Here is a 26754-nt window from a genome sequence, read left to right as displayed (position 1 = left end):
GTTTTTGGCGAATACATTGTAGAGGTGTTCTTCTTCCTCTTTTTGCAGTTCTGGTGTACTGCAGTGTGTTGTGGCCCTTTTGAATAGTGTCTTGATGCAACTTCTTTTGTGTGTGTTGGGGTGGTTGCTTTCGTAGTTCAGGACTTGGTCTGTGTGTGTGGCTTTCCTGTATACCTTTGTGGTGAATTCTCCGTTCGGTGTTCTCTGTACCATCATGTCTAGGAATGGGAGTTGGTTGTCCTTTTCTTCCTCTCTAGTGAATTGGATTCCTGTGAGTGTGGCGTTGATTATCCGGTGTGTGTTCTCTGTTTCTGTGTTTTTAATGATTACAAAGGCGTCATCCACATATCAGACCCAGAGTTTGGGTTGTATTTGCGGTAAGACTATTTGTTCTGATCTTTGCATTACTGCTTCTGCTTTGAGTCCAGAGATGGGTGAGCCCATGGGTGTGCCGTTGATTTGTTCATATATTTGGTTGTTGAATGTGAAGTGTGTTGTGAGGCACAGGTCCAGTAGTTTGAGTATGCCGTCTTAGTTGATAGGTTCAACCTGCTGGACATACAGAACAGACAATAGGCTCCCAAGCACTGAGGATGTCACCTAGACAGGGGACGAAACATCTGCAACACAAATTCCCAGCTCGGCGAACAGTGGAACAAGTATGATGGGCTCAATAGTCTCATTGTATGCTGCCTTATTCTAGAAATGGCTTTCCTTTCACAGTAAAGATCTCCACACAAAGGAGCCAAGTTTACATTCAGTTTCAGTTATTGGTTAAACACTTCAAAATACATTCAGTTATGAACTCTACTGTGTTGGAAATAAAGTTATCATTACTAGTAGATACATTTTTATAGTAACTTAAAATTCCAGACAGTTTTAGTAATTTTACTCAGAGGTGTCAAAAATAAAAATGGAAGAAAAAAGGTTTGATTTGGTGCCAAACAATACCATAATCTTATTATTTTATTTCATTTCAGAGATTACGCAAGTTGATAAAACAATAATAAAGGTTCAACAATTAATGCATGATCATTATATTCTCAATTTTGATCATTAAAAAAATGTCTAAAATGGTTTTAGACGATTTAAAATAATTTGGGGTGGCACGGTGGCTCAGTGGTTAGCACTGCTGCCTCACAGCACCAGGGACCCTGATTTGATTCCCGCCTCGGGCGACTATCTGTGTGGAGTTTGCACATGCTCCCTGTGTTTGCGTGGGTTTCCACCAGGTGCTCCGGTCTGCTCCCACAGTCCAAAGTTGTGCAGGTTCGGTGCATTAATCAAGGGTAAATATAGGGTCAGGGGAATGGGGCTGGGTGGGTTACTCTTCAGAGGGTCGGTGTGGACTTGTTGGGTCGAAGGGCCTGTTTCCACACTGTACGGGTTCTCTGAATTTTGGAAGCTTTTTTTTTAAACCTTCCTACCTACAAAAGAAAAGGACTTAGTAATCGCAGTCCAATTTTAAAGTACCCAGTTGGTAATTCAAAGATAGTAATGATAGTTGAAGGTAACAAAGCACTTCCCTCATCTGTAAAGAGAGTATGACCTAAATCTTCCAGTACAAAACAAGCCAAAAATGTTACACTCAGCAGAAATGTTGGTGTGATACTACGTTTGTAGGGAGAAGTGTGTGAACGGCGCTACAGCTTAGGGACAACAGCTAATATTGAAGCAAAAGTGTTTCATGGAAAAATGCTTTTTCATCCATGAGAATTTATATGTATTTGATTATTTCGCTATCTTTATGTATGTATGCTATCTTTCAGACATCAGCTGGAGCAGTGAGACGCTGGAGGTTTACAATAAACCTCAAACCTCCTCCAACACGTTATTAAACACCCCATCACCAGTGTCGATCCAAATTCAAACAGGAATTATTTTTTCAATGCATTTGTTGATAAGTGCACAGGACAAGTAAAACGTCTCTAAGAGGGGCGGAGTCAACACTCGAAGGATCTTTTTTTTCGCTTCACCAAACATTAGGAGCAGCTGCAGTGCTCGGACAGAACACTGTGGTACTGGACTGGGTAACGAGAGAAGTTGATACCGTCTTATTGGGTTTGACAGGCGGAGTCAGTGACACTGTTTGTAAATGGGAGATTACGCAAACAGCTGATCAAAATAAATCTGGAGATGGTTTTGTTGTTCTGAAGGCCGAGCTTGGTTTAGAGTCATTTTAGATTAGAATTCCTCCGTTTCGTCAACAGGATAGTTTGAAAGGTAACTTGAATTCGATAACATTCATGTTTTTTGCTCGGAAATGTCATTTTAAAGTGGATTTAAATGTGGAGGACGGTCACTTGGGTGACTTCTTTCCATCGGTAATCATTACGGTTACTCCCCTGCCCGTTATATCATCTCAAGAAGTTTTGCTATGTATTTGTAACGAGGAGTTGTTTTTGGGAATGTAATTTTCGGTGATGTATACCTTAGGACGTCTTTATTGTTTCCTGTTTTGAGCATAAAACATGCCTTTACTGTTTGAAAGTAGTGACTGAAAACATCACATAGCGTTTTGAGATGTTACGATCGATATTTTAAGTAACGTTATCCAAAGTTCAAGGTCAAAACGCGTGAAATCTTCCGAGTTGATCGCTCTATTCTGTGTGAAAGCGAATCCAGTACGAGTGAGATTTTTTTTCGGCAGCTTGATAAAAGTCAGCCCAACGTGTATCCTTATTGGTTTTGTTTTATTTTTTAAAAAAATGCAATTCCGCCATTCGAAGACTCTTGCAATGTTTTAATTATTGAAGGAACTAGCCGACCTTGTTAAATGAAGTTTTAGGTCATTAGGTTGAAGCAAAAATGTTTGTTTTTATAATGAAGGTCTGTCGTAAAAGGAATCTCTCCAGCGACTGAGTTTATAGAATTGGAGGCTCTCCCACAGCCAATCACATTTGACCCATTTCTCCATTCAGAGCACAGAGACTGCAGATTTCTCAACCAATCAAGTTTAGCAGGTACGCTGTGTACGTATCAAATACTTTTTCTCGATTGGAGACACGCTTATCCAAACTGGGTTACAAATCGCAGTTAAAATCTATTTCTATTGCCATGCATTCTGTATAAAACCCAGCAATATTTTTTATGAATTATGTAGTTGACTGTTTTAAAGCTGCTGGTTGAAATGTCTTGTTTCATATCTTGTTGTAGGTGTTTTGTTTTAAGTCACTAAAACTCGCCCTTTTGGGTAGCCCTTTATATTCCGCATCATGTAATGGTGTTACAGTTAAATAAAAGTAATTATGAGGGCATGAGAGAGGAACTGACGAAAATAGACTGGAAGTGGAGCAAAAATGGCAGGAATTTGTGGGTATAATTGAGGACACTGTACAGAGGTTCATCCCCAAGAAAAGAAAGATTATCCGGGGAGGGATTAGACAGCCATGCCTGACAAAGTTAAAAATCACACAACACCAGGTTATAGTCCAACAGGTTTAGTTGGAAGCACACTTGCTTTCGGAGTGACGCTCCTTCATCAATCACCTGATGAAGGAGCGTCGCTCCGAAAGCTAGTGTGCTTCCAATTAAACCTGTTGGACTATAACCTGGTGTTGTGTGATTTTTTGCCATGCATTCTGTATAAAACGCAGCAATATTTTTTTATGAATTATGTAGTTGACTGTTTTAAAGCTGCTGGTTGAAATGTTTTGTTTCATATCTTGTTGTAGGTGTTTTGTTTTAAGTCACTAAAACTCGCCCTTTTGGGTAGCCCTTTATATTCCGCATCATGTAATGGTGTTACAGTTAAAGTAATTATGAGGGCATGAGAGAAAATAGACTGGAAGTAGAGCAAAAATGGCAGGAATTTGTGGGTATAATTGAGGACACTGTACAGAGGTTCATCCCCAAGAAAAGAAAGATTATCCGGGGAGGGATTAGACAGCCATGCCTGACAAACTTAAAAATCACACAACACCAGGTTATAGTTCAACAGGTTTAATTGGAAGCACACTAGCTTTCGGAGTGACGCTCCTTCATCAATCACCTGGTGTTGTGTGATTTTTAACTTTGTACACCCCAGTCCAACACCGGCATCTCCAAGTCATGGCTGACAAAGGAAGTCAGGAAATATATCAAAGAAAAAGAGAGATCCTATAAAGTGGCCAAGAGCACTGGGAGATCAGAAGATTGGTAAGGCTACAAAAACAAACAGAGGATAACAAAGAGAGAAATAAGGAAGGAGAGGATCAAATATGAAGGTAGGCTAGCCAGTAATATTAGAAATGATAGTAAAAGTTTTTTTCAATACATAAGAAGCAAACGACAGGCAAAAGTAGACATTGGGCCACTTCAAACTGATGCTGGAAGCCTAGTTATGGGAGATAAGGAAATAGCTGGAGAACGTAATAAGTACTTTGCGTCAGTCTTCACAGTGGAAGATATGAGTAATATCCCAACAATTAAAGGGAATCAGGGGGCTGAGGAGTATGGTTGCCATTACAAAAGAGAAAGTGCTAGAAAAACTAAAAGGTCTTAAAATTGATAAATCTCCTGGACCCGATGGGCTATATCCTAGAGTTCTGAGGGAGGTGGCTGAGGAAATAGCAGAGGCGTTGGTTGAGATCTTTCAAAAGTCACTGGAGTCAGGGAAAGTCCTGGATGATTGGATGATCGCTGTTGTAACCCCCTTGTTCAAGAAAGGATCAAGGCAAAAGATGGAAAATTATAGGCCAATTAGCCTAACCTCGGTTGTTGGTAAAATTCTAGAATCCATCATTAAAGATGAAGTTTCTAAATTCTTGGAAGAGCAGGGTCGGATTAGAACAAGACAACATGGATTTAGTAAGGGGAGGTCGTGCCTGACAAACCTGTTGGAGTTCTTTAAAGAAGTGACAAGTAGGTTAGACTGGGGAAACCCAGTGGATGTGGTCTACCTAGACTTCCAAAAGGCCTTTGATAAGGTGCCACAAGAGAGGCTGCTGAGCAAGGTGAGGGCCCATGGTGGAATAAAAAAGATCTTGGCAGATGAAATTTATTGCATAAAAGTGTCTGTTTTTGAAGTTTGTTCACCTCACCAAAACAATGAGAAGCTGTATGAAATGAGAAAGCTCTGAAAGGGGTGTGCAGGTACAGAAGAACTTGTGTGTTGGGTGTCTGCATAAATGATGGAAGATGACAGGGCAGATTGAGAAAGTGCTTAGTATGGCATGTGGGGTCCTGGACTTTATAAATAGGGATATAGAATTAAAAAAGCAAGAAAGCTGTGCTGAGCAGTTGATAAGTCATTGGTTTGGTCTTCTCTGAAATATTGTGCCCAATTCTAGCTGCCAGATTGTAGGAAGGATGTGAATGATTTAAAACTGGTTGACTTAGATAATGGCACTCTTACTAGTCAATTGGCAAATTACAAGTTCAAAACCTACTCTAAGATCTGTCTGCCAACAGATCATTGGTTTATAAAGTTGCCACTAGTACTATTTTTTTTGGATGCATAAACTTACAAGATAATACATGGCTTGGAAAGGTGGACGCTAGGAAATTGTTTCCATTAGGCGAGGAGAGTAGGACCCGTGGACACAGCCTTAGAGTTAGAGGGGGTAAATTCAGAACAGAAATGCGAAGACATTTCTTCAGCCAGAGAGTGGTGGGCCTGTGGAATTCATTGCCACGGAGTGCAGTGGATGCCGGGTTGCTAAATGTCTTCAAAGCAGAGATTGATAAATTCTTGATGTTGCAAGGAATTAAGGGTTACGGGGAGAATGCGGGCAAGTGGAGTTGAAATGCCCATTAGCCATGATTGAATGGCAGAGTGAACTCGATGGGCCAAATGGCCTTACTTCGACTCCTATGTCTTATGGTCTTATTATCTTAAGTGTAGTAAGTTAAAATTGATACAGCGATTTAAATTAAAACAAAAGTCATTCAATAAGAATGATTACATATTCCATACTTTATAAGCACAGTCTAAATTCAGTTGGGAAAATGGTTTATACAACTGTAGAAATAGCAGACCTGGCTATGAATTGTTTAATGACATTTTAAATACTGCATAATATTCTTTGTTTCTGTGGTTATATTGGTGCCTTTTTAAATTATGATTATCTCATTTAACAGGTTAGTATACTACTTGTTGATCTTGCTGGTATATGTTCAAATCCACTTTCTAGGCATATGTTCTGTTAGTTTAAAGCAGTGAATTAAAAATTAAGAGTTAGTCTAATGATGGTTCTGTGGGTAAATGCACTACATGGTCTAATTTCAACCAGAGTAATTATATGATTGAGTTTATGTTTGCGCAAAGGAAGTAACAGCCATGATTCCCATTTCTGAACATTATCCCCTGACTGTTTTTGCTGGGTTGGGTTCAACTGTGATATTCACTTTTCATGGTCATGAAAATGATGGCGTTCTTTGGACCTGTTAACCTTGTCCTTCAAGGTGATCAGAGCTGCAGGGTTACTGAGGGGCTGTAGAAGAATCTTTGGCAGTTTCAGCAGTACATTTTGTGGATGAAACATGCTGTAGCCACATTTCACCCATGATAGAATAAACCGACATGAAGCCTGGTGGATGAGGCACTGGTCAAGTGGAATGCTTTTGCGCTGTGTATGAGCTTTGAGTGTTATTGCAGTTGGACCTGATCAATCAAGTGGACCCTATTCCATCACACTCCTGACTAGTAATCGAACCCGGGTCCCTGGCACTGTGAGGCAGCAGTGCTATCCACTGAGCCACCATGCTGCCCTTGTTAGGCTCTGAATTTTTTAAAAACAGTTTGGGACAGTTAGTTATACATATTCATTTCCTTGTCTTCATCTAAAGGACAGGACAAAAGTAAATCCGGATTCTATCTCCAGCAATGGTGAATGTTCTCCATAACTGGTAAACCGTCAGGATCTAGTGGCCCATTTTTAATACTGTTATTGTTGGATATAGATATAGTGGTCCTGACACAGGTCCTGCACAGTGGTGTTAGAAAACTAGTGAGGGAGGTCCAAATGTAGTAAGTATTAGGTATTCTCTGAGAATTAGGATTCCAGCAGTAGGAATCCCCTCCTTCTAACTGCTGGCCAATCAGAGGTTGGCAGCTCTCCACTGCTTGCCAGCACCACCAGGAATCATGGCTCCTGCCAGTCATGCATCTAACAGATGAGGGCTGTGCTGCTGGTGAAATGGTTTGGAGGCATAGGTAAGAAGTGGCTTTCTTTGGGCACCTCCCTTTTCCAAGATCACAATCCCTCATCAGACAGTATGTGCCTTATGAAAGGAGTCTACTGACAAGGTGACCTTCAGGAGTCGCAAGAAACCGATGCAAGTTTGAGAGAGTCTCAGCTACTATTAAATCCTCATGATCTCAGTGATAATGATTTTAAAATGGTTCACTATTAAACCTAATTAAAGTTCCATTAGTCAGAGAGTGGGTGTCTGGTGTCAGCCCTTTCCCAATGCTGACATAATGGAGGTCCATTTTCCTGCCAATGGGAATGGGATGCATAGTCTCCTCCATGATTGTGGTGGCCTGTCAAACCTACTATAGTGGGCCCCATATATCCCTTGCCTGATGTAGCCTTACCTTTGCAACATTGACTTGCAATCCCTCACTACAAAGTGAGGTGTGCACAAAGGAATATGCAATTTACTGGCGCAATCAAAAAGGATAATAAATTCTAATCATCTGCATTATTTAACAATACCTCTGTATATACGACTACCCATGTCCTAAATGATGACAAGTCCCAATCATCCTGGTGCTCACTGACCTATAATTGCTCCCTGTTAAACAATGCCTCATCTTGAAAAAGAATTCTCATACTTGATGTCAAAAGTGATCATGACCTTGTTTCTTGCTATCTGTAATCCCCCCAGCTCCATAACCCTCTTAGGTGTGTGCGTTCTTCTAATTCTGGCCTCTTGAAATATCTCTGTTTCATTTTTATTTTAAAAAGGTTCACTAGTATCTTCAATGTCTTCAGTTGCATAACACTTAAGTTGTGGAATTCCTTTTCTAAGCTCGCGATCTTTTTTTCTTCCTTTTCAAGATGCTGTTGTTGTTTTCCCAAGAACAGTTGAAGTATTGTTAGTCAGCCATCTTCTATACACGAGCATTTTGAGGTCAGGACCCGGAATCATTTGAGATAGAAGCAAGACTATCAGAACAGATTTAATGCCTTTTATTTAGATATTTTTACATTGACAACAGTCTGTTTTCTGTTTTTTTAATTCCCCAAAAGTGAAATTGACCAGTGAGAGGAGCACCATGGTCTGGCCCTATCAAACAGTGGCAATACTTCTCATTTTTAAACAGGAATGAAATTGGAACATTGTATGGTATTATTTTAAGAAGATTTGATTTGTGTAGCAACACACTGCAGACTGGTTGATGTGAATGTCCGCATCACAAACAACAATCATCAAATTCAAGCAAAAGGCAAGGATAGTGTGAGATGCACATTCACAATCGGCTAAACACATCTAAGAAAATTATGGCAAAGGATTGGGCTTTTAAATTTTGTCTCTCAATTCTGTCATCCTTTCCACATTATTTGCTTTCCATACATGGCTTTGCATTACTTGAACATTTTAACTTGTACTTCTTGGTTCAGACCTATACATCTCCACTGAGGATTATTGAGTTTAGTTGAAGAGAGATGTTATTGTTTGTCCTGACTGCAAACAATACAGATGCCCAATGAAGGATGCACACTGGAAATTATCTCCAGAAGTTGTAAATTGTGATTAAAAAGCGAAGACTGTGGGCAGTTGTAAGCATAATGAACACTGAGACCCATTCCCTTGCCATTGAATGAAATCTAGGCCATCATCTTCAGACTTAAATCTGTGCATGTGGACAGCATAAGCATGCTGCGTTCAGGACTGTAAGGCCACTTTTTAAAAAAATGGGCAGTGAAATTGTAGCCACATCACCACAAAACATATCACTGCCAATGTTTTTTCTGAACTACTCCCTTGCCCCAAATTTCTTCACAGAGCATTCATGTAGTGGTCATAAACACCAGAAAGATTTTCATTTATGTATTGATGGTGTTGGACACAAATCTATCTGCTAATTGTACACTCTTTTTATTTGTTTTCATGATGAGGGTGGATCTGGAAAGGCCACAGTTATTGCCATTCCTAATCCGCCTAAGGAGATGATGATTGGTCTTTTCCTTGAACAATTGTGGTCCTTGTAGTGATAGTATTTCCAATATTGTTTTGGTGAGGCAATGTTGCACAACACTCCTCAATTTCTGATGTCTTGTACATCCTCACTTTTCCTTATCCTACCATTAACCATTGCATTAAATCCACAATTCCTTCTTAAACTTTCCACTTCTCTTTCCTCTTTTAAGAATCTCCTTTTAAAGCTTACATCTCTGACCAGATCCTACTACTGTGAAAACTTGTTAATGCTAGCATGATTGGAAAGTAATATTACAGAAAAGGCACTATTATAAATGTAATGTAGGGTATTGACCCATATTTCGAATGACGACTTTCACTTTAAAGCTGCTGCTGTGCAGTTGGCTTGGAGGTTTAAGCACACATCAGTCATAAGGTTCTGGTATTAAAAGGCTGCAACATTACATTTACCCCTCACTATTGTGAATTGATGGCATGGTCCAATCCTCAATCCTAATTTGAGTTACAATATATTACTTTTCTAAACTGCAAGTTGTACTTTTTTTTTAATACAGGAGTTAAGGGAACAACAATCATTATTGAAGCCCTGTTGGAAGGATATAGCTCAGATTAACTTTACGCATGTCAAACATGCTTGGCAAACTCACCCGTTTCTTTCTGGGTGAGATGGACAGAGAAGACAATGAAGGAATGAGTGGAATGAACAATATTCTGTACGAGAATGAGGAAGATGACTGGATTATCGTGAACATCCAAGGTAAGACTTGGATATTTAAATCATACCTCCACATCTAAATGGATGTGAAAAATTTATAGATCTGATCTATCATGCGCACTATCATTTGCCTAATAATAAATATATTAATAGTAGATGCTAACAAATTTTAATATATATTAAGTCAATGAATAATAACATACTATCCCTCCCCACAAACCTAAGTTCATGTCCTTTTATATTTATAATTAATATAAAGTAATCTTAGTGGTGATGTTTTAGTGAGGATCTCATAGAAACCTGTACAATTCTAACAAGATTAGACAGGTTAGATGTAGAAAGATATTTTGAATGCAAAGATCTCCAAAACCAGGGGTTGTACTTTAAGGATAAAGGGTAAAGCTTATAGGACTGAGACTAGGATGAAGAGAAATTTCTTCAGTGAGTGGTGAGCCTGTGGAATCACTACCACAAAGTGGTTGAATCTAAAACATTGTATTTTCAAGAAGGAGGTAAATGTAGGTCTTGAGGCTTGAGGGATATGGGGGATAAAGTGGAATTAGAGTATGGTGCTCGATGATCGGCCATGATCATGTTGAAGCAGGCTTGAGGAGTCCAATGGCCTACTCCTGCACAAAGATTTAGGGCAAGGGCTATAACTGAAGTCCAATGATACCATTTGAAATGGCGAAGATTGTGTAAATATATATTGCTTTGAATTCAACATAAATTTGAATGTTAACTCCAAGTTCAGAATCTCACTAATGAGCATGAGTAATTATTTTCATGCATTACTTCAACTTTCCTCATTCTATGCAGTTTCCAATTCTTAACTCCTTCCCCAAGAAACTAGATAGTGTTGATTCCTGACATGATGGTCAGGGCAGTTGCCTGGTGACAGCAGCTTACTATATGCCTATCTGGGTCTTCATTCCCACTCTACCTTCATCATAAGGCCCCTGCATGCTCCCTCGGCTTTGTCCTCCTTCACCCCTTGTCAAAACAAGTTGGCAATGACAAACTACCAATAATGCCTGTTGTCTAACCATTTTAGCCCTTCAGGACTTCACATTGGAGCTCAGAGATACCTACAAATTGCTTGCTTTTGACAGGTCGCTTTACACTAAGAGACACACATGCATCATCTGCAACTACACAAGATGCATCTATGGCTCTTGACTTCATTTCTTGGTAGTTACTCATCCTGCCTTTATTTTGATGCTGCCACCCTCTTTTGCTTGCATTTTGTTTTAGTGCACAGGAGGAAGAATGCAGCTTGTCACAGTTTAGGGCACAACTGTCAAAGGAGTGGACATATTGCTGTATGCTGCGGTGTTATGTCAAAGTCACTTCTGCAGCAAATCCAGTTTATATGACAAACACATTGTTTATGATTTAACCAAATGGCCATCTCGAAAAGTCAAAAGGAACCAGTCCTCAGTGGGCTCAAAATAATATAATGATTAGTCAGAGGGTACTGCCACAGTCAGTCAAGGAATTTGTTTGATTCTAGTCCTAGGGGATCACCACTGTTTATGCTACAGGTCAAGTACAACAAAACAAGGGATTACAGATAGGTTAGTTGTGGAAACATTGGTTTAGGGCCAATTTTTCCAAGTGAAGTGAAGGACTGAGTATAATGACAATGCGTGGAAGGGTACATAGTGGCGATACAGGAGAGTGGGAGATGTTACCCAGTGAGTGAGTTGGAAGTGCAGAGGGCAGGAAGGATTAGTAGTTTGTGAGAATGAAGTGGATGACAGCCATTGAATGGACACGATGTATGCAATGATGAGAGTTTTAGTCCATAGATTCAAAATATTAACGCTGTTTCTCACTCTAGCAGTTTTTGCTTTCAGTGTAGTCCATGAGCATTAATGAAAGTAATGTGAAGTGGCAAAGTTAGTGAGTGGGGGCCCTGTAGATGTCAACTATCCGAAAGAAGATGGTGGAACTTACCTTAGCTATTGTTCCTGCATTGCTGTACATTTGTTTTTCACCTGGGGCACCACATTGATGTGAGCCATTATCTTAGTCCAGGTTAAGTGGGTCTGATGATGAGCACTGCCTTGCTGGGCAGCAGGGTACAGCACTTCCCTTCTCTCCACCATTCATCCATTGGCATCTCCAGGTTCCTGTTGTTAAAATGATGAGCTAAACTACTTTCCTGGGCCATTATCTTTTGGACAATGATGCAGGACCAGTATGAAGGTCAGTTACTGGCTTACAACATTTGAAGTCCTGTAGAGTTGAATTTAAATATCGTACTGATGATGTGAACATTGCAAAGTTCCAGCTGTGGTGAGCACTTCCACCTTTCCTGCCATGCAACCTTACACAATGGCATTGTAGGGTCTGGCTGCATAATTAATTCAATGAAGAGTGGAAGATTGCATGAGAAAAGTTGACATGGGCTATGGTGTGCCATGAATCTCATTCAAAGGTGCTTTGCCAAAAAAACAAGAAGAATTTAGTCCCAGAGATTTCGTTCACATGACCAGGCTTTCTGGAAGATTTGCCTTGGTTAATATGGTGGCTCTCATGTATCTCATCAAAAACGTTATGTATTGTAGGAGCTACCTGAGGAGGCCATTAGTGCCTTGAGCATATGGAATTTCAGTGGTTTTCTTTAAACTAAACCTGGCTGTGGAAGTGCATTATCTATGGCTCCTTTGTGTAGGTTTGACTAGAATGTCTATACAATGCAACAGCGTTACATCCGGGAGGATGATGGGTCATCATATGTCCACTTGAACCACATATTGAGGTCAGTAGCAATTTGAAGTCCATCAAATGTCCATTTTTTTTAAAAATAAGAAATGAGACTATAATTTTCAAATTAAAAACCCTCCTCATGCCTTCTGGGCATGGTAATGGATATAAACAACTCCAGTTAGAATAACAAGATATATTAAAATGTACAGAGCAGCACTTCTCATGACCTAATCCACAGTAGATTGCACCTCATTATTCACACAGCATTGTATTTCCCCATTCCTCCTTTGTCCACCAGCAGTTCTCTCCCCTACTCAAGGGGTAAATACTTGGTGGGCAATTGTTTAATCCTATGATATCCAATTTAGCATAAAATTATGCAGATAAGACAAAAAATGTCAGGATCTTTAGTTTGAATATAGAGAGGTACCACAGGCAAGATTCTTGCTATCTTCTTCAGATGGATCACTCTTTAACTAACAGGAGGCTTGGTCTGCCTTCGTTCATTTTGATAGCTCCTTAAGGTGGTTGTGGATGAATGCAATCACCTGATGAAGGAGCAGCACTCCGAAAGCTAGTGCTTCCAAATAAACCTGTTGGACTATAACCTGGTGTTGTATGATTTTTAACTTTGTCCACCTCAGTCCAACACCAGCACCTCCAAAATCTGAAACCATATTGGCATGTGAGACTCAAATGCTAAATGAACCACTGGAAGAACGCAGAACATTGCTGCTTTTTTTTTCCAGACTTGCTTAATTTCTTTATGTAAGTATTTTATATAATTGGTATGATAACTCATTCACCTTGCAAGAATTTGGGGTTTTGTTGACTATTTTATTGCTCCATTAGGGAGCCAAGTCAGAAATAATTAGTCTTCGAGGGTGATGAGCAGAATCAGTAGACAGTAGAGCACAAAGAAAGAGTTTCATCTTCCTTCCATGATTTGTATTTAACCATTTTAGTTATTTTGTTTTCTTTCAATACAGTTGAATATCCTGTGACAAGATTGGAAATCAATCCTCTAGAAGACCAACTTGGACACCCAAGCAGTAATAACCATGACAGTGAAGAAGCAACTGAATTGACAGAGAAATTAGAAGGTCACAGGTTAGTAATAGGGTATTGGAAAACACTAAATTAAATGTTTCTCTTCAAAAATTCATCATAATCAGGTTCTAAAAAAATTCTTCTGTAAATATTTAACTTGGCTTACTAAAGAGCTTTCAAACTGTTTTATTGAATGTGTAAAGTTATTCATTTATTACTCCATCTCCTTCTCGTGGATCCATCCGCAACTTGCCAAACAACAGATTTTTGAAGCAAGGTGATCAGGCTCCTTTCAACTAGTCTTCCTATCACATTTGGGTCTGGAAGGAATTAAAAAGATTCAAAATGACATTGGATCACAATATTGTCAGGAAGGCAATTTGACACAACTTGTTTTAATAGTCCAGAAAAAAAAGTATATGTGAGGAAGTAGGCTGGAAAAGCTTTCATTTTACACTAACCAAGGAGATGAACAATAACAAAATTCAAAGGCAACAAAAAAGTTATACTCCTTTAGAAAGGGATGCAAATGCCCAGACTTTTGATTCTGCTTGTTTGACACATTGCTATTGACAAAACAGCATGGAACTTTTGTCCCCAGATACATATGCTGTATATCACAAGGAATGGTAGATCATATCAAACAGCATGTTTCTTCAGCAATTGCCAAGAGGTTAAGTACGTTCATTACTCACCAAGCCCATGCTTACAAATCTCAAACATGATTTCTAACATGAAATGTAATTCTGCAATTAGACAGTATTTGTTGAACAACCGAGTTCTCAAAAAATTACATTAACAATCAGTGTAAGATCATCAGATGAACCCTTAATGTGTCTCACTTATACTTACTAGAAGCTATATATATTCAAGGTTTGCTCTAAAGATTTGTCGTTTAGGTGCCAGTTGCTGTGGTTGTGGTTATGTTTGCCGAGCTGGGACATTTTTTATTCCCTGTCTAGGTGATACCTTCCATGCTTTGGAGCCTCCTGTGAGGTGCTGCTATACTGTGTCTTCTGGAATTTATTTGGTTCGGTCCCTGCTGCTTCCAGTTGGTCATTGTAGTGGCTGGTGTAAATAGCCTACAACACCAACCACCCAAACACCCAAGAGAAGCTGCATTAGGACTAATAATGTGACAAGGACATGCCATGACCTAACTCACTAGCCATGCTACCTTGGATAAAAAAAATCTCGGAACTGACAGCTAGGCTTCTCTGACCACTGAGATTCAAGACAGCCCATAAATCAACAGCCACGCTCAGACAATAACTCACCAGGACAAAATACCCTCTACCCATCATGTGCAAGACTAATGTAATTTACAAAGAATGCATAAAACACACTTTAGGACAAACCAGCAAACCGTATCCATGAACACCAACTAGCCATGAAACACCACAACCAGCTGTCCCCAGTAGTCAAACACAAAGATGACAAGTGTTATGGACTAGGCCAGACCACTCAAAACATTCTTAAGCAGGCAGCCCAGACCATAACTTTGCAATTTGTTTCAGTAAGTGTACAGTGAAAATTACTTGGAGTAAGATAGCTAGGTTGACTACTAGATTTTAAAACAGACAAAAATGTATTCCCAGAATGACACAATGAAACACAAAGATCAGAATAAAGAACCCATCCAGAACTCAGCCTATGCAGCTAGTCTTAATTTTGCTGTTCCGAATACTCTTTAAAACCCAGTATAAATGAAACATATAAGAGTCATAGAGATGTACAGCATGGAAACAGACTCTTCAGTCCAACCCGTCCATGCCGACCAGATACCCCAACCCAGTCTAGTCCCATCTGCCAGCACCAGGCCCATATCCCTCCAAACCCTTCCTATTCATATATGCATCCAAATGCCTCTTAAATGTTGCAATTGTACCAGCCTCCACCACTTCCTCTGGCAGCTCATTCCATACACGTACCAGCCTCTGTGTGGAAAAAGTTGCCTCTTGGGTCTCTTTTATATCTTTTCCCCTCTCACCCTAAGCCTATGCTTTCTAGTTCTAGACTCCCCGACCCCAGGGAAAAGACTTTGCCTACTTACCCTATCCATGCCCCTCATAAGTTTGTAAACCTCTATAAGGTCACCTCTCAGTGTTGAAGTTGAAGAGCAGAAAAAGAGAAAGTTTCCACACAGCTCCCTGTTGAACTTCCCAGTTCAAGACTGAACTAAAACCTGCTCAGCTCAGCTAGCTAAAGAACTGACCACTCCCGTTTCATTATACAGGTCATTTTTAAAACATAACCACTTTGGCCTGAAGTCTCATCTGTTTACATATAAACAAAAGGCCTCTCAAAATTCTTTTCATCTCTGTACCAAACCAGACTGATCGGAGTCTGGCCTGGTTTATTGCCCCTCTGAAAAATATCAAGGGCAGAATCTCCTAGAGCCAAGGAACAGCTTTTAGAAGAAAAAAGGACTAGCTTTGTGACGCAAGGACCACAAATTCGATTGGGATAACAATGATCATAGGACAAGCTAAAAAAAGGATAACCAGAGAATTTCTAGAGACATGGCACTCATCCATGGACTCCATCAACAAACATGTAGACCTAGACCCAATATGCCAGCCACTACACCAAGCAACTGGAAACAGCAGGAACGGAATGAAATAAATTTCAGAAGACACAGTACAGCTTCACAGGAGGCTCCAAAGCACTGAAGATGTCACCTGGATAGGGGATGAAATGTCTGCAAATCAACTTCACAGCTCAGCGAACATACCACAACCACAGCAGCTATATATATATATTCATCTGCAAGGACCAGTCCTGTCAAGGAGAAGGAACATGTCCAAGCATTGCACCTTTTTTAGAAATTAGCATAAGCATAATGAACAATAGTTTCCTATTGCATTTTCTGTCGCAACACCTCATCAAGTTGGAGTAGACGTGTTAATCAATCAGCATCTTTCTCATGCAATGTACGTTATTGCTCCCTTTGACTCTAGTATTCTGACCTTTGCAAGGTCAGCTTTGATAGCATGCGCCTTTTCTCAGTAATATTTGAATTCTGCATAATTAAAGGATGAATATATACTCATTTGCCCACTGCAATATCAATGGTTTACTGGACAATTCCAGAATTCTGGCCTCCAGAACATTGCCCAGAAACCTATTTCAAACATTATTCACGTTTTGCTTAAAAAATAGCTGGTCTAAAATCTGTTTTTAACTAGTTTGCTTTAAACTTGTATTAAAGTAGAACTTTAAAGGAGTACATTGACCAAGGCATTTGAATAATTGTTTGGTAGTACAGAACTTGCTTAAAGGAGACAATTAAAGTTGAAGATTTTCATCGAGAATCAAAGAATTCCTGCAGTGTGGAAGAAGGCCATTCAGCCCATTCGAGACCACATCAACTCTCTGAACAGCATCCCACCCAGATCCACCTCCTTAACCTATCCCTGTAATCCTACATTTCCAATGGCTAATCCACCTAGCCTGCATATTCCCCGGACTCTATGGGCAATTTAGTATGGCCAATCCACCTACTTCCACACTTTCCAACTGTGGGAGAAAATACACCTAGGCATGAGGAGAATGTACAAACTCCACACAGTAGCTCGAGAGTGGAATCAAACTTGGGTCCTTGGTGCTGTGAGGCAGCAGTGCTAACCACTGAATCACTGTGCCACTCTTGCACTCATCAGAACTAAGACACAAGAAACAGACTTGCTAAAAAGCACACGAGTTAAATGAGTTAATAGAACATGAGAAGGGGTATGGGTGCAGTCCTGATTGACTGACTGGGTCTTGGAGATGCAAGCAGAACAGTTAATTGTTAATCTTAATTCTCCAATAAGACAGGTAGATTCTGATCAGTCAAGGTTTTGCCACAGGGATGCAACAGAGATTTTCTATCTCCATGTCCCCTCTTTTAATGAAGCAGGGTCCTAAGTATTTATAAATGTTAGCTTCTAGCATAGGCAAATGCATTACACTATTATACATTACAATTGATAATCCTAAATAGGTTTTTGATGTAACCCTTAGCACAGTCTGGCTTATTCAATAAATGATTTGCATTGCCAGAATCTCATCTAATGGTGAATATGCTTCTGAATAGCTTACAATTGCGTAACATTTATTTTTGATATTCATTTAGCTTTACCTAATATCTTAAGCAAAAGTTTATATAACATCATTTGTGCACAGAATATGACTTTCTTCAGCCTCATGGATTTTTCAGAAAATAAGCATTTCATGTGTTATGAAGCTGTATAAGATGCATAGTAATTTCACTGTTAGGATGTTGTCACTTGTTGCCATAAGTATTTATAACCTGTTATTACAAAGACATGAATAATTGTAACTAGCAGCATGAGCTTGCTGCAGGCAGTTCACAAAATCTGAAAGTTAATGAAAAAAATAACTCAATTGCTGGCAATAGCCTGAAATACATTGTTGAGGGTGACAAAAGTGACATCTGTTATGTAGCATGACAATATCTTTTGACCTTTTGTTTTGCTTTAGGCCTTATGATTGCAAATGTCAGAAACCTTATTGTTTCCTATCATTCACCCCAAGAACATATTTTAATAAACCATCAATGTGAAAACCTGTTTTTCTGTAATGTTAATTGAGAATTGCCTAAATTTTGTTCCTGGAAATTAATGACTATTGATCGTTATTCACCATTTACACCATTGCTAAAACGTAAGGAAAGATGAGTGAAAGATTGTGTCTTGTGCCTATCTCAAATGAAATAAAAAATTATACCATGAGGTCCCGATCCTTCAAGTTCCAACTCTATAAGAGTAAGTAGATTGATTTTTTTTTCCCCTCAATTGAATGACTATGTTGGTAAGGTAGAGGGCAATAGCTTCAATGAAACCCCAGCAAGGAACCTGAAAATTGGAGGGAAGGAAGCTAACAGAAGAAAAAACACTGAAATTGGAGTCTCCATTCAGAGAAATTGTGGCTGAGTATTTTGCGGACTTTAGGATTGTAACATTTCCGATCTCAATTCCATTTATTTCAGCATTGCACCTGCTTAATATTATGTGAAGTATCCAGTTAATGGGCTGTCTCCACATTCAGAAAATCCAAGACCCTCAGCAGTGCAGCTGCAGCTCCGGATTCAACTTTGCTGGCTACACTGCAGCTCAGTAGCTGAGAGAAATTGTCAGATCTGAATTCCTAAGAATAGCCAGGCATCTGTAACTGACGAGATACCAGCAGAGCTATTGAAACCTAGCATCATTAGACCAGAGCTCAGGAATCTGAGATCTGCATTGCGAAGAAAATCCTGGATGATTGGAAGTGAGGAATAATCGTCAAGCTACCAAACGGGGGAACCTCAGCAACAGAAATGACACTGCTTCCAATACCAGCAAAATCTGTAGCACTACTCATCAAAGTGAAACTAAATAGTACTCTTCATGAAGAACAGGCTGAGATAGCAGGGTATGCTGAGGATGCCCTTTACACTCAAGCTTAAAGCAACATGTGGCTTCTGATATTTTAAGAAAGCAGTTGGTAGCACTACTAGAAGTCACTTGGGTATGGTACAACATCCAGAGCAGTATATTAACATCTTCAAAGTCATACATAGCAACTCCAGCTGGTGTGTCAAGACCAGCAATGTGCACCATGGGCTCCTTCAGTATCATCACTGGAATATGGTACAGCTGTATACTTACCCCATTCATTTTGCTCTTGGTTGTTGATTTCCTCATGAGGAAAGTGACCATGATGGATTCAGACTTTAGCCTCCCATGACAACTGTATAGGTTGATTGACATGGCTTTAGAAGATAACATTGTCTTGCTGACCCAAGATCCTTTAGCTCCAAGAAGTGACCACCAGTCTCAGGGGAGGCATTAGCTTCATGGTATTATTGCTAGAATATCAGACCTAGGTAATATTCTGGGGACCCAGTTTCAAATCTCACTGTGGCAGATGGCGATGCTTGAATTCCAAAATGAAAATCTAGAATGACAGTCTAATGATAACCATGAAACCCTTGTTGATTGTTGGGGAAAAACCCATCTGATGTTCCAAAGATTAGAGTTTGAACATTCTGGCCCTGCACCATATACTTTCATCTCATGCAGACACAGTGACAGTCTTGTTCTCCTCTGGCAGATTGTCATCATTACTATGACAATGCTGATAACTTGGGTCCCTCAATGCCCTTTTAACTGGCAATTCTCTGGGTTGCTATATTTGCGTCCAGTTTGCTCTTGGGAAAACTGTTTGGAAGTGGGACCTTTTTCTAATTTTGCCAGCAAGTTAGCCTATTACTTTACTTAAAACCTGAAGTTTACCCAGCCTGTTTGCCTCAAAAAAGCTGAGAAAATTATTTTTCTTTCTTCCTCTTTAGATAACCTTCCATCATTGTTAATATTGTTGAACTTAAAGATTAGAAGCAGGAGTAAGCCCCATAGACCCTAGAGCCTACTTCATCATTAAATAAGATCATCGCTGATCTGATTACTTCAACTCCTACCTATGCCTAATAACTTTTCATATCCTTGCTTAACAAGCATCTACTTACTTCAGCCTTTAAAAATATTCAAAAACTCTGCTCTTACTATCTTTTCGAGGACAAGAATTCCAAAAATGACATCATACTGAAGAACAATTTTTCCTTCACCCCTCTCTTAAATCAGCAATCCCTTTATTTTTAAATGGTGATCTCAACTTCTAGAATTTCCCATAATAGGGAACGTCCTTTACGCATGCAACCGAAAAACATCCATCATGATTAATTAGATTCCCTACAGTGTGGAAACAGGCCCTTCGGCCCAACCAGTGCACACCTCCAAAGAGTAACCCACTCAGACCCATTTCCCTCTGGAAATGCACCTAGCACTATGGTGCTATTGGATTGGATTCCCTACTGTGTGGAAATAGGCCCACACCGACCCTCCGAAGAGCAGCCCACCCAGACCCATTCCCCTACCTAATGTACCTAACAGTACGGGCAATTTAGCATGGCCAATTCACCTAACCTGCACTTCTTTGGAATGTGGGAGGAAACCCATGCAAACACTGGGATAATGTGCAAACTCCACACAGACAGTTGCCCGAGGGGGGAATTGAACCTGGGTCCCTGGCGCTGTGAGGCAGCTGTGCTAACCACTGAGCCACTGTGCCACCCATTAGGATCTTGATTAAAACACGTGCTTTTTTTAAAAAAAAGACTATAACTAAAACTGCATATTTAATGGCAAAAGTAATTATAAATCCCTATCACAGCAACTAGGAACTTGCCTTCAAATTGAAGATATACATAAATTTGGTCACCTGTTTTATGATATTTCTAAGAATTGCCCACTACTGTTATTATGGAAACAGAATTCTAGGCCATTGTTACAAGGAGAATGCATTGGCCTTCATAGACTCAATTTTGCAGGCAAATGTAGGTTGGAATTTCTTTTGACAAAATGGATTTTCAAAAAAAAAACTTCAGCTGGGAAGTTGGAAGCAAAACAGAAGTTGCTGTAAAAACTTAGATCTGGCAGCATCTGCAATGAGAAATCAGAGTTAACATTTTGTGTATGATGACCCTTCCTCAGAACTGATGGTAACTAGGAAATTGTCAGTTTACTGTATATGCTGATGGTAGGGTAGGGGGAGGGGCTAAGGAGTAAAGGATAGGCAAGGATAGAGCCCAAAGAGAGAGGAGAACAGTGAGAAAGACAAAGGAATAGATGATAACCTGGCGGGGAGGCTGAATAGCTACAAATGGGGAGTTTTAGTGGCTAACAACAGGTGGTGTGTTGTAGCAGACTATGTAATAACAAGGCCTGGTGTGTATGGGAAGGGGGTAGGACATGGGAAACTCAAACCCTAAGTTATTGAACTCCGTATTGAGTCCAGGGAGCTGCAGGGTCCCCAAGCAGAAAATGAGGTGCTTGCACTGAGTTTTGCTGGAACACTGCAGCAAGCCTGAGAGATACTGGCCAGGCAACAGGATGGTGTGTTAAAGGGGCACGCAACTTGAAGGTCAGGGTATTTCACAAGCAGAATGTAGTCATCTGTGAAGCAGTCACCCAGTCTAGGCTTTGTTTCCCCAATGTAGAGGAGGCCACATTGTGAGCAGCAAATGCAGTAAAGTGCTGCTTCATCTGAAAGGTATGTTTGGGCCCTTGGATACTGAGGAGGGAGGAGATAAATGGACAGGTGTTACACCTTCTGCATCTGCAGGGGAAGGTGCCATGGGGCTGTGGGGGAAGGGGGGGGATGGGGTTGCTGGGAGTGAAGGAGGAGTGAACCAGTGTGTCCCACAGGGAACAGTCTCTGCAGAAGCCAGACAAGAGAGGGGAGGGGAATGTGTGTCTGGTGGTGGCATCTCACAGGAGGTGGAGGAAATGGTGGCTGATGATCCTTTTGGATGTGGATGCTGGTGAGGTGGTAGGTAAGGATATGGGGGAACCTATTGCTTGTGTAGGAACAAAGAGAGTGGGTGAAGGCCAAAATGTGGGAGATTGGCCCTTGGATACTGAGGAGGGAGGAGATAAATGGACAGGTGTTACACCTTCTGCATCTGCAGGGGAAGGTGCCATGGGGCTGTGGGGGAAGGGGGGGGATGGGGTTGCTGGGAGTGAAGGAGGAGTGGACCAGTGTGTCCCACAGGGAACAGTCTCTGCAGAAGTCAGACAAGAGAGGGGAGGGGAATGTGTGTCTGGTGGTGGCATCTCACAGGAGGTGGAGGAAATGGTGGCTGATGATCCTTTTGGATGTGGATGCTGGTGAGGTGGTAGGTAAGGATATGGGGGAACCTATTGCTTGTGTAGGAACAAAGAGAGTGGGTGAAGGCCAAAATGTGGGAGATTGGTCAGACCCTGTTGAGGGCCCTGTCGACAACAGTGCTGGGGAATCTTTGGTTGAGGAAGAAGGTGGACATTTCGGATGTTCCCTCGTCGAAGTTGGCATCATCGGAACTTATGTGGTGGTGATGGGGAACTGAGAGAGGTGGAATGGATTCTTTACAGGAAGCAAGGTGTGAGGATATATAGTCCAGGTAACTGTTGAAGTTGGTGGGTTTGTAGTGGATATGCCCTATCCCTGGAAATGGAAACAGAGGTGTCAGGAAGGGAAGAGAGGAGTCAGAGAGAGACCAGGTGAAAGTGGGAGCAGAGTGGAAATTGGATACAAAAACACAGGGAAGTTGGGTCAATAATAAGTGGGCACCACTCAACTAATATAACACATAAAGGACACAATTAAAATTGTAAATAAAATATGACCCGTTTCAACTATGATGGGAGAAATGCACTGATAATCGTGCCCCACTATTCCAAGCATCACACCATGAACAAAAATGTTTAAATTTAATCAGCAAAATGGCCAATTGTCTCCCTTTCATACTGCTATCCAGAATCCAAGAACCTCTCAACAAGCTTCTTCAAAAAATCTCAATCTGTTTATCATTATGCAAAACCTATCAACTAGTTTTGCTACTTTTGTTTAGAGAATCTGTAAGTTATAATTTAAAATTTAAATTTCAGATACATTTCCAATACTACATACATACACACACACACACACACACCCAGACCCCCTTACTGACCAATGGTTTGTAAAGCAAAAAGGTAGTTGTTGAATTCTCATAGCCCACTGAGCTTCTGCCTGACAAAATCAAATTTCTAACAGCTGTGTACTTGTGGAAGATTTTTAAACAAAATTTAGGTCAACTGAAAATCAAACTGGATCCCAGGTTTTTAATATTGGTCACATTGCAGCTTTTCAGAGTTTGCAAGGTAGTTAAATGCAATGGTGCTGACATTATTAGGTTCCTAAATTTCAACCAGGAGAAAGAGATCTTGCAGTCTTATTGCTCTTTCCTGGTTTTTTAATTCCTTCTGGCTTCCCAAGTATTTGAAGCAGAAGTCAAATCTCGCCAAGATTGCTCGGCAATCATCGGCTCACAGGATCCTTTATCTCTTCCAAACACAGGTTATTCAGCAATTGGAAGCAAAAAGATCTTTTTTTATTTTAGAAAGTGTCGAAAGTTTGACATTTTCCTTTTTTTCACGTAGTCCACTTATGCATTTCCAACAGATGTTTATCATGTTTGTCAGGTTTATATGGTGTTGAAAGAAAAAGAAAGTCCGTGCAAAGCAAGATAATATTGTGCAAGATCAGTTCCAAGGACTTGAAGCATTAATTCTGCTGGTCTCTTCACAAATCCTGCCAGACTCACTGAGCTTCTTTAGCATTTTCTGTTTTTGTTTCAGATTTCCAGTATCTGCAGTAATTTGCTTTTGAAGGATATTTTTGTGCTTGTTTTGCCAAAGACAATAGAATGTCATGATAGGTGCAAAGCCTCAGAGTCACTGAATGGTAGAGTGTTGAATGACCTACCGCTGTTATGAACATCAAAGTTGTCCTTTTGAAAGAGAACTCTAACATACTGAGAATATTAAAAATGGAGAGTGTGTGTATTTCATAAGGGATTAAAACATTAAAGATAAATTTTTCATGAAATATGAAATACACTCAATTTCCTGTTCTTTTTTTCCATGATATTTGCATTGTAAGCAAAAAGTGTATCTGGCTTGAGAGGATTCCCTGAAAGAGAAACAAATGCAATCTTTAAACTTTTTCAAATATTTTATTATGTAACCCATTGCCTAGTAGCTCAGTGGTTAGCACTGTTGCCTCACAGCACCAGGGTCCCAGGTTTGATTTCAGCCTTGGGTGACTGTCTGTGTGGATTTTGCATATTCTCCCTGTGTTTGCGTGGGTTTGCTCCGGTGTCCTCCCACAGTCCAAAGATGTACAGGTCAGGTGAATTAGCTATACTAAATTGCCCATAGTGTTAGTGAATTAGTCAGAGGGAAATGGGTCTGGGTGGGTTACTCTTTGGAGGGTTGGTGCGGACTTGTTGGGCCAAAGGGCCTGTTTCCTCACTGTAGGAAATCTAACCTAATCTATTACATTGTAAACGGTTTTCGTCAGACTTTCGAAAATCCTGAGCTGATTCCATTCCATCATTAACTTTACATAAATTCTTCAAAGTTTATATAGTTCAAATGTACTAATATCAAATCAGCTTTAGGAGTCAAAATAGCTCTCCTATGTGCTACCTTTCTAGTGATATTAAAGTAGTTACACTGTAACTTGTCCCATAGTTGACAGACTTAATACTCTGAAACCTGTTCAGGTAAATGTCTCTCCACTTTCTTTAGGGCTGTTCCAGTGGCTCATTATATCCCTCAAAGAATGTCCACTTTGTTTGGAGATTGTGGTATGGTACATACCAATCAGATGCGTGTCATGCAGCGTGCCAAATTATATGCTGAGCGAAGAAAGCTAAGCCGGAATCAACTTTTGAGGCAAAACCGAACAAGGAAACGACACTCTACTAAAGAGACCAGTGCCACACATTTCAAACAGCCTCGTCAACGCATTTCCAGATATTCATGGCAATAAAGACACTCTGCTTGGTTTTGGTGGTAAATTTCAAAGAATATCATTTCTGCAGGGGATCCCACATTTGAACGTTAGGAGATCTGGAGAATCCTTACAGAAATTTTACCCCAAAGTGCTTATGTGTATGGTGTGCTTATTTTGCTGACCCTCCCCTCACTCTCTTTAGAATAGTTAAGTTTTCTAGAGATATAAATGTAATATTTTGATGGCTGTCTGCTTATGTGAAATTGCAAAGGAAATTCTGAGGTTTTCACACCTGAACAGGGTGTGCAATGTCCAGACATTGCCCGCTGCCTGTGACAGCCTTTAGCAAAAAGAGACCTAAGGGGCAACTTTTTCAAGCAGAGGGTGGTACGTGTATGGAATGAGCTGCCAGAGGAAGTGGTGGAGGCTTGTACAATTGCAACATTTAAAGGGTGTCCAGATGGGTTTGTGAATAGGAAGGGTTTGGAGGGATATGGGCCAGGTGCTGGCAGGTGGGACTAGACTGGGTTAGGATATCTGGTCAGCATGGATGGGTTGGACCGAACGGTCTGTTTCCTTGCTGAACATCTCTATGACTACCTAAACTATAACCCAACGTGACAAACAGCTAATCCTTCATTACCATTTTGATCTATCAAACTGCAAATTTACAATCCCTTCACTATGATATTTGTGGAAAGTAAGGCATGTGTGATAATGCTACAATGATAGCACTTAGGGTTTTGTCAACAAATAGCTTTTGAAATTGCCAGCATGGATTTTATTCCATCTCTCAGATACAGGCTGGCAACTCTTCCACAGGTCTTATGCACCCCTTCAAGAATATTTATGTCTATCTGAATATTCAACATACACTGCAAGATAAGGTCCTTGCTTCATTGGTATATAAATGTCCCTGCTTCATTTGAGTTTTCATCATGTGATCTATGTTACTCCCCCTTTCCCCAATTGGTAAAATTGGATCTATGAAAAATTGGGGTAGGACCTCTGAATGTGGATCCCACCACCCATTTTTAATGATCCCTGTCCTCTCCACGACTTTGCAGAATCTCAGCCTTGGAATCCAACGCCTGATGTGCAGGGAAGTCCTAAGTGGGCAAACAGCAGAAAGCTTGCCTGCATTTCGATCTGATAGGTTGCAAAGTTTTATATAATTAGACTCGAACATGACCCTTGGAGACTGAGATATTGCCAAGCTTTGATTTGGTACATCTATTGCATGTTACAGTGAGAGGGTTTAACAAAAAAAAGTTTGTTATAATGTTGTAATAACAGGATTTCTTAATTATCTCTCTTTCTGCATATGTTTTAAAACTGACAATTTTCATTTAAAGCTGAAAATGTGTTGCTGGAAAAGCGCAGCAGGTCAGGCAGCATCCAGGGAACAGGAGAATCGACGTTTCGGGCATAAGCCCTTCTTCAGGAATGAGGAAAGTTTGTCCAGCAGGCTAAGATAAAAGGTAGGGAGGAGGGACTTGGGGGAGGGGTGTTGGAAATGTGATAGGTGGAAAGAGGTCAAGGTGAGGGTGATAGGTCAGACTGGGGTGGGAACCCTCCAACCACAAGGGATGAACTCAGATTTCACCAGTTTCCTCATTTCCCCTCCCCCCAGCCTGTCTCAGTCAAATCCATCAAATTCAGCACCGCCTTCCTAACCTGCAATCTTCTTCCCGACCTCCCCGCCCCCACCCCAGTCTGACCTATCACCCTCACCTTGACCTCTTTCCACCTATCACATTTCCGACGCCCCTCCCCCAAGTCCCACCTCCCTACCTTTTATCTTAGCCTGCTAGACAAACTTT

General features: G+C 40.5%; 2 protein-coding genes across 5 annotated transcripts in view; one reads left to right on the top strand and one right to left on the bottom strand.

The window, feature by feature from the left end:
- Positions 1-1933: 1933 nt before the first annotated feature.
- The window catches only part of si:ch211-260e23.9 (uncharacterized protein LOC555795 homolog), a 34633-nt gene continuing 9812 nt past the window's right edge, over positions 1934-26754 (top strand). For 2 of the 4 annotated variants that reach the window (XM_043706873.1, XM_043706874.1), the window contains exons 1-4: positions 1934-2223; positions 2830-2963; positions 9645-9847; positions 13510-13630. In XM_043706873.1, the coding sequence (XP_043562808.1) occupies positions 9712-9847; positions 13510-13630 (257 nt within the window). In that variant the 5' untranslated portion in view covers positions 1934-2223; positions 2830-2963; positions 9645-9711. Of the gene's footprint in view, positions 2224-2829; positions 2973-9644; positions 9848-13509; positions 13631-24723; positions 25174-26754 lie in introns of those variants that run through there. The other 2 variants (XM_043706872.1, XM_043706871.1) reach the window with 2 other exon arrangements.
- Positions 13637-26754, bottom strand: part of zgc:162297 (uncharacterized protein LOC555865 homolog) — a 74078-nt gene continuing 60960 nt past the window's right edge. Inside the window, exon 6 of the mRNA XM_043706870.1 lies at positions 13637-13890. Within this exon, the coding sequence (XP_043562805.1) occupies positions 13778-13890 (113 nt within the window). The 3' untranslated portion in view covers positions 13637-13777. The remainder of the gene's footprint in view (positions 13891-26754) is intronic.

Source organism: Chiloscyllium plagiosum, chromosome 17 (assembly GCF_004010195.1).
Source record: "Chiloscyllium plagiosum isolate BGI_BamShark_2017 chromosome 17, ASM401019v2, whole genome shotgun sequence".
NCBI classification, from domain to species: Eukaryota; Metazoa; Chordata; class Chondrichthyes; order Orectolobiformes; family Hemiscylliidae; genus Chiloscyllium; species Chiloscyllium plagiosum.
This window is presented reverse-complemented; position numbering and strand designations above follow the sequence as displayed.